This window comes from Phaethon lepturus, unplaced genomic scaffold (assembly GCF_000687285.1).
Source record: "Phaethon lepturus isolate BGI_N335 unplaced genomic scaffold, ASM68728v1 scaffold20580, whole genome shotgun sequence".
NCBI lineage: Eukaryota > Metazoa > Chordata > Aves > Phaethontiformes > Phaethontidae > Phaethon > Phaethon lepturus.
This window is the reverse complement of record NW_010512344.1, coordinates 66716-75638: the sequence shown is the minus strand read 5'-3', so window position 1 is coordinate 75638 and position 8923 is coordinate 66716. Positions and strand designations below refer to the sequence as shown.

At 42.3% G+C, this 8923-nt stretch overlaps 1 protein-coding gene across 1 annotated transcript in view; it reads right to left on the bottom strand.

Annotated features, from left to right (window-relative positions):
- The window catches only part of SLC25A26 (solute carrier family 25 (S-adenosylmethionine carrier), member 26), a gene marked incomplete at its 5' end in the record, with an annotated part of 85871 nt that overhangs the window by 11929 nt on the left and 65019 nt on the right, over positions 1-8923 (bottom strand). Inside the window, one exon of the mRNA XM_010286381.1 lies at positions 2852-2921. Within this exon, the coding sequence (XP_010284683.1) occupies positions 2852-2921 (70 nt within the window). The remainder of the gene's footprint in view (positions 1-2851; positions 2922-8923) is intronic.

The window sequence follows — 8923 nt, the reverse complement described above, 5'->3', positions numbered from 1 at the left end:
GCAGTGACCAAGGAAGAGCGGGGCCTCTCGCAGCACTTTGGCTGAAATCACTGCCATTTCACAGGCACTGGGGATGGAATTCAATATATTGTTGCTCTTTGTTCTGTCTTCGCCAAATAATCAATTACGATTTAGCTAGGAACTAACCAACACATATATGTGTGTGTGTGCCATGAAGGGAAGCCAAACAGGACTTTTCTTTCAGTTTGTTTCAGCTCATTACCCTGCCTCTCAGGACTTCTAACACATTTTTAGAGTATTGAATTCAAGCAAAGAACACAGGAAAAACTCATGTCTGCATGATTTTGCCATCTCACTACTACCATTGGTAGCGTTTGACAGCATCTCTGTTTTTAAAGGTTGTTTTTTGGATAATCTTGTCCTTTTAAGATTTAACATTACTATTTTAAATCACTGGGATGCACACATCCATCTTATTTTATTCAGAAGGTACTGGTGAGGTTTTGATTTTTTTGTTTTGGGGTGGAAAGAAAGGGATAAAGAATTCGGTCTGTTCTTTCTTTCCTCGTTTGAAGTTATATGTAGGTAGTTAATGATTTTTAACCGTGGAATCCATTCTTCAGAAAGCAGGAAATTATTTTTCCACTGCCTCCATTCAGCAAGGCGGCTAAATATTTTCAGCAAAATAGAATGGATGTGGTACCAGATTAGATCAATACAGGGCCTGCTTGTTACATGTCTGCAGAGGGAGGCAAGGGGAAAGGAAGGGGAAGGTTCTGATCGAAAGAGTTGAACCTTCTGAGTTTTGAAGCAGGTCCTCAAAGGACACATGAGAGAGGAAGTTTGAAATACTGCTGGTGGAAAGGAAAGAATAAGGAAACAAAGAACAGAGAAGGAAAACCAGACTAGAGGAAGTGAAGCTGGAAGGATAATCCATTGCCAATTACAACACAATCTACAAAATAGGACTCCAGCTCTGCAAAGATTTGTGCTTGGGGATTACAGTCTATGAAGACAGCTAGGTTGAATTGTCTCATCTACCACCACCATGGACCTGGAAGTCTCTGTGCTGCTCCAGGACCTGGTGTCTCCTCCAGCACAAAGCGTTAGGTCTTCCCAGCATCTGCCAAAGGGCAGCAAAGTGTTCATGCACAACCATGGCTCTGGAAGCTCCTTCTGCAGTATTTCTGATAGAAAGTGACCAGACACTACTGAACATCCATCAAATAGTAGCAATTCCAAGCACAGCTGGTCAGAATCAAGACATACAGAGAAGGAAGTGGAGGCACTGGGCTAGATTTCCAACTGAGGCACCGAATTGGACATCAGGAAATTACCCCGCAAGGCCTTGGGTAAATCAGATAACCTTTCCAGCTCTCTGAACATGCCTGAACACAGTTTTTGTATCAATCTGAACTGTAAAGAAATCAACAGAGCTAAGTTAATGATCCCATATCACACCTGCAGACCTACAGATTGCATTTTAAGGCATTTTTAGTTGGATAGCTTGTTTTGTTTCAAAACAAAAATGAACAATCTGCTTCAATCGCTCTGATTTTGTTTGCACTGATTTGATTAAGTCAGTGTAAAATCCAACAGTAGACTGAATTTTAAGTAGAATAGAACTCTCTTCCCATCACATAAAACATAGAAAACACAGCTGGACAAGACCACAGAGATCATCTAAAATATCCCCTCTGCCCCAAAATGGAATCGATTCTGCCTAAACCATTCCCTCACAGCTCACATGCCTGATCTACTAAACTGTGCCCATCAAAATGAAGCCTCAGTTTCTGCTGGAATTCTGCTGCTATTAATACTTCAATTCCCCTAACAGAGCTTATTTTCAAAAAATTACATATGATGTAATGGCTCTGATTTTGTAAGTCATCAAAGAACAAGCTTTGCTTTTGATAATCTCTATTTCAAGAAACGCTATAATTTCTCTTTAAACAGGATTTATTTTTTCCACATATTCTGTTACTGGTTTGGAATCTCAAATTGTATTTTAGCTCCTTGGGGAAAAGCTGTGGCTATCCATCTCTTAACTACTAATCTGTTTTTTCTATTAAGACAGTTGAGTCTCTCCTCCCTCAAACTTGTCAGCTATACTGATGAGTCATTAACTGATTTTTTTCTCTCTCTACATGTAAGCCAGTCTGTGTCCTCACCGCCCCCCCCCCCCCCCCCCCCAAACAACTACAGTAGGCTAAAATCAAGCAAGAAGCCTACTGAAGAATTCAATTAACTTCTGGCTTGTTTGGTAATAAATAGTGCAGTATTGTATTCTGCCACTCTTTATTCTTGTTCTAGTGTCTAGAGATTGCCCAGATGTTTCGTCCTCTGGTTTTGGTTGTTTTTTGGTTTTGTTTTGTTTTTTGTTTTTTGGGGTTTTTTTCTGCGGCAGGCTTTTGCCTCCGGGCTGTGCAGTCCTAGCCTCTGCTCTCCTGACTCTAGTTAATCTACACGGCTGTCAGAGCTGTCACATGAATGGTGAATCATGGCCTCTCGCTGCAATCACTTCAACCCCTGGGGAAGTGCTCAGAGCAGACAGCTGCACAAACCCCCACCCAAGCAAAGATTCTCCTGGATGAGGATTTTACAAATCAACTTTGAAATAATCGCAAAGCCTGACTGACAGGCCCCTGGTTTTTAAATAACAGAAATTTGTCAAAAACAAATTGGTTGTCTTTCAAACAGACACCCTGTTTGAGTCTTTTTTTTTTTTTTCCTTTCCTTTGCTGACTTTCCTATTTCCAAACAACTGGATCCGTTTTCTTCTAAACAAACTTGAATTACAAAGGAATGCTGTTCTGCTATACTTAATAGATTTGCACATTTTTCCCTTTCTTCTTTAGTCTTTCCCAGTATAACATATAATCCTTTGCACCTGCAAAAGCTCCACAGACTGCTGACTGCCAAGAATCCACCACGTGACCCTGCTTCCATGACCAGAGATCCTGTGTTTAAAGAGAAAGGAAAATAAAAAGTTATTAAATGTTTGAATCTATCTGATCCCCATGTGAGTTAACTCCGAGGATGGGAACTTAAGTGAAAAGCTATTTTTGTGGCATTTTTCAGTGATGTAATAAGTGATTTTTCCCAAGGAACTTGTGTACTTGAACGAGCAGATGGAGCGAGAAAGATGTCTGGAACTGAGGAGGGCTTGAAGCAAATTGCTTTCAGGGATTTCATATGTATGTATTTAAGCCTGTGGCCATGCAACTTTGCAAATATTTTGTGAATTTATTTTCTTTTTGGCAGATAAAACAGTGCAAAGCAAAACACTGAACAGGGGGGCGGCACACAAGAGCCAGTATCAGTTCAGCCCAGCCGTACTGAACACTCCCATTTAAAATGAACAGTCCCCAGCACAGGGAGATAGAAGTCCTATTTGCCCCCCTACATTTCTGAAACCAACCCTTCCCCTCACACTCCCAAAAAACCCCCATCATTAAGAAATTACTCTTATCACTCCCATTATATCCCAAAGCAGGTGTGTCTCTGTTTTTCACTTGGCGTCATTAGGGACCACACACCCTTCTCTCCCCTGCTCCCACACACCATGCTCCAATCCATTAACTCACAGTATCATTTAAACATGCACATTTTAAAAACACCAACAAGAACAGTGCCTTCTAAAAAAACTCCTATCAACAGTCACATCAAACAGTTTGATGAGTGCGATTGGTCTTGGTAACAAAGGCCAGTGCGTGCTGGGATGGTTTTTATATGCCAGCTACGGTCACTTTGTTCTCTCCTCCTCCACTCCGCTCCATCATCCCTTCCCCACCTCCTGAAATGCTTAACTTTGGAAGCTCTCTGGAGAAGAGGTTTCTGGTTTATGATGTGAGGATCGGTGCTACAAAAAGGGATGGGAACCATGGCCCTTCTGAGGCCTACCACAGAGAAATTAGTAATTTCATTTTATAGCTGTGGCACTATCTCATTCTTTTTAAAGCTGTATTGCTTCTATACTATAAAATCTTCTTAAAAGCAACCCGATAGCTGTGCTAGGCTGAGATATTGCTCTCGGGCTCCTGGTCTGCAATACAGCCACTTTCCACTGGGGCAGAAGAACTCGTTTCCCTCATTTGCTGACTCTTCATTTAACACGCTGTCCTCGTGACTCGCTTCTTCCAACTTGGCTGGTGGTTATATTTCAGTTGAATGTTTTAAAAATCAAACTGTTCAAGCAACAATGGCCAGCCACAATGTTGTTTGGTATCCTGCCATAGCTAAATAGCTGCGGCTCTGCTGTACGAAAGCACTAAAGGGATTTCAGTCTCTTTAATGCTAGCCATTCTTTTCCTGGTGTTTTCAGTATGGGCTTCTATTCTGCTGTCACCCACAGCAGAAACTAATTTTCATCTCATAAATGAATAAATAAGGATTCATAATTCTTCAAACCCATAAGATGCTTTTCTGGAATAACTTACACTCTTTGGACATACAGCTTTCTTGCAACTCAGTCCTGCTGGATGAAGCACACACGCCCACTAAGACAAAAGTCACTACCTTCCAAAGTATCTAAGTATTGTCAAAGCATAAATCCCACCTTCAAAACACTTCAGGTGCTTAAGAAACCTCAACTTGAAAGTCAGAGTTTAGAAATTTAACTGCTGGAGCCACTTGATAAAAACAGAATTACTGTATTTTTTTATTAAATGTTCTCCAAATGTCTACACATCTACAACTAAACCCAAGAACTCAGAACAGTTACTCCTGTCATGCAAAAAAGCATTATAAAAGATCTGCTAGAGGACTAAGAGGAAAATCAGTACATTAATACAGGCATTCATGGCGTTGCCAGAAACCCAGCCTATTCTCAGCCATGATGGGGTTTTATGTTAGTGGCATTGTCCAAAGAAGTAGGAAAAGGTCATTCTTATTTCTTGGCATCTAGCGCTGAAATCTAGTTTCTGATAAAGCCTGGCTTCCCAGTACAGTTCTACATAAAGAGTCTTTTGCCAAGCAAGGCAAACGGTGATGAATTCCCATCTGTTATGCCTGCAAATTGACAACAGGTATTTGCAACAATCATGCAATACAGAAAATTGTTTAGAAGGGTGGAGCCAGGAACAGTTCAATTAAATTAGGGAAAAGGAGAATTGAGGCTGGAGAACAGGAAGAAAATTCCCCAACAGTGAGGTCTACTGAACAGCAAAGCCAGCCTCCCCAGGGAGGAGAGGAAAGCCCTCTCCTTTGAGTCTTTTAAAAATAGACCGGAGAAGGCACTCAAGATTGTACTGTGGGGAATAACCCTGCGTTGGCATGGGCAGGATGAGATGACTTCACGCGTGTCTTTCCATCTCCAATTTCGGTGATTCACTCAGAGCTCCAAACCTGAACAAGCAGAAGAGTGAAAGAGAAGCAGGGTGCGAGGACATAATCCCAGAGGAAGCCAGGAGAAACAAGTGTCACAGGGCCAAGAGGACTGGCAGGACTCTGGTCCAAATTCTAACCACGCTTGTGCTGCAGGCCAAGCTGACATGTTGAAGGTCACACACGTTTTTTTCTCATAGCCCATGGACCTGCTAATTGACAGGGCTTTGTGTTAAGTCGGGCTTGTAAGTTCTTCAAAAACACTCACCTTCTGTGTGGCACTGAGCATGGTTTTAATACTACTAACACAGGGCAAAGCAGGGGAGCTATTAGAGGCTTGTAGATCACTGTAAAACCGGGGCCCTGTTGCTGGAAAGAAATACAGGATTCATACACATTATCTCCCCAAAACACCCATTTTGGACAGAATTGGTGGCAGTGATACAGCGCCTAGATCATGCTCTGCCATCCTCGATGCTGGCGAAGAGCCTTCCACTCGGGGGGATAACTGTGAGAGCTCAGGTCACACAGAAGTTGGGTGTCGGAGGCAGGCTCAGAGGCCATGGGTCGCCGCTCCCTGCTCAGGGCCTCCAAACAGGGCAGAAGTGCCCACATAATGCCTGCAGAAGCCCTGCAACTACATTGCTTTTTCTATGCATGCTCTTGCAATATGAAACATAAACCGGGAATTATGAGCAACACAACTACAACAACTGGATCAGCCTGGTTTCACTACCACCACATGGCTCCTGCCTGCTCATACTGTGCTCCTGCAGAAGGCAAGACGACTTTTCCGGGGCAATACCCATTCCCACTAGTATGCACAGCCTAGGAAAGCAAAATGACAACGAGCACATTACATGAAAGCAGGCCGCCATGCCAAGCCTGTGTCATGTGTATTCTATTAAGCTGAAGGCTGAATAGAAGACTTTGTTTTCCACTTCAAAGGACCCCATCCCAATCTCTCACTCTTCCCTTATGAATAACAAATTGGAAATAAATCTTCTGGCTGAAGCGCATGGAAACTCGTACAGCTGGGGCCCTCTGCAGCTTCCCAGCTCAATCACATGCTAATTTTTTTTGTAAACACTTTTATGTGATATATATGTAAGTCTCACTGTGCATTGCCGCACCATGTAAAGCAATACAGCGGGTGTGTCCTCAAGGGATGCGACACAGTGGGAAGCCTGAATGCAGATTTCCAATTATTCACAGGGATAATGTTCACAGAGAAGAGTCAAGTCTTATAAGTGGGCAGACTCTTTACTTTTCTTCCTAACGATCCCATTTCATACTATCCCATAGGCCAGTGTCCTACTTCTCACCACAAATGTTATTTAGCTCTTTTGATACTGAGAGTACAAGGACACCCCATTTTTCTGGGCAGGAGGTACACTGAAAAAGCCACTCTTAGGATATATCAAAGACCCTTCAATCTAAAATAAAAAACAAACAAACAAACAAACAAAAAAAAACCCAAACAAAAAAAGAAAAGATTACCACCACCCTTAAATACAGGGAGGAAGCACAGGATGCCCACAAACATGGTCTCCTCACATGTTGTGGACACCTGGCCTCCAGATAGCAAATAACCTTGGACTAGTTCATACAACTCCTTAGTTATGCGTGCCTGTCACCTCTGCCATACATTTGTGGTAAAAGTTTGGGGCTGAAATCATCTGCCAGCTTTGTGCTCCCAACACAGCTGGGTCTTGGTCTATACTCAGGATACCTAAGGTATGGCGATCCTGGGAAGGTGCAACACTCGCATCTCTCTCAAACCTCTCTCTCAATGCCTCAAATGCTGCAGGAAGCATCACAGAGAATGAAATATCTCTGCCTTGGCCTTGCTATTCTTCAGGCACTAACAGGCAAGCAGACCCCATGGCGTACACTAAACTTGAGGCCTGCAGCTAAGTGAATATTACAATTCACTCCAATGATAAGTATCTGTCGTATTTCTACGTACCCCTCTGTTCAAGGCAGTGTTCAACTTCATGATAACAGAAGGGAGAAAAATCTCTCCTAATTAATCACATGGATTTGCGTGCATGTGCAGTCCTGAAGACTGAGGAAAGAAAAGCAATTTTCATTTTTCTCTTTGCTACTAGGTATTTCACTTGCAATGTGGCATTCTGCATGGCTGATCCTTACAGATGCATGGCACATTAGCTACAGCAGAAGCAAAAAATTCATAAGCTGATTGCAGTTTCTATAGGTAAAGTCAAACATAGAGCATAAAGCCAAACGTCTTCCCCAGTGAATTTTTATGTGCATATGTGCAGCATATGTGTATATTATCTTGCAGGAAATATGCAAGCCCAAACATGGGAAAAATTCAATGATCTAATTTCACTGTTGACATAAATGTTGAGACTCCATTTGCACTAAATGGAGTTGTGCTCACTTATGCCAGTACCGAATTTGGCCCTAGAATTAAACCCACCCAAATCCTAAATAAATTGAGAGAAAGAGAATAAAAGTTGGCCTACATGCAACAGCATATTTTTCATGTTAAACGCATTCATTCCCTTTTTTCCCCCATATAATACTGCATTGATGCTTGTAACCCATTTGGATGTAAATCAAAATGGATGTGCTAAAAGCCCAGTTACAGAAAATGTGTTCGAAACAACGTTCCCATAGCAAGGCAGAACATAATATGCCAGCTACACTCAGTTTCCATGGCACAAGGGGCCATATATGTGTAAGAGGAGGAAAACGCACTTCTGAAAAATCACTTTGAAATTAGGACAGCTTTCCTTGAGCATCTGCACTGCTACTACCTGCTAATAAATCTGTGCTTCGTGCAGGCTTGTGTGAATAAGTTACATGGAAGAATTACATGGGTCGTTTAAGGTTCTTCAGCAAGAAACAAGTGTCCGAATCAAATGGTGAGCCCTTCACATTGATTACTTCTATATTCTACCAAACAACGCCAGGCGTCATATTGGCAAGCTCAGCAACTTCTAGAGACCTGCTTATGGTCTAAGCATAACCAAGAGCATCACAATCTGGCTCTGTATCTACAGACTGTGCGAGTCTGTTTTACTTCTGCCATTTTAAATGCTGCATTGATGATCCAAGACCATCTGACTTTCTCAAATGTGTCTGCAGTGCTGTAAGTAAGAATTGCATTTGTTTCTTTCTCTTTGGTGCAGATGGCGTATAGCATTCCTTCGACTGTACTTCAAGACTGTGTGAACGACACTTATTGTGACACTAATAAAGCGAGGGCTGTTTGCTGAACAGCTGTTGGGTACATTGTTCTTTTGTGAGAAAAATGCAGCCGTTATGCTAATGGCATGCACACGCTGCATTGGCCACAAGTTACATCACGCCTCAAAACGCCGCCGTGGAAATCTGTTTTCCTGATACAGCACCTAAGCAAATGGCAGACACGTTAACGTTCTTTAACGATTAGGACTTAATCCCTAAATCAGCCTGATCATTACTCAAAGAGGGAACGAGGTATGGTAGAACACTTACTACACTGCCTGCAAGGAAATGGGTTTAAAGCCGGACCTGGGTTTCATTTACTCTTGACTTATATGCAGCTGAGCACAGCAGAAAAGAAATAGTAGTCTGCTTCTCCAGGAAAAAAGGAAAGCCATCACCTACCTATAGAGGAGGGAAA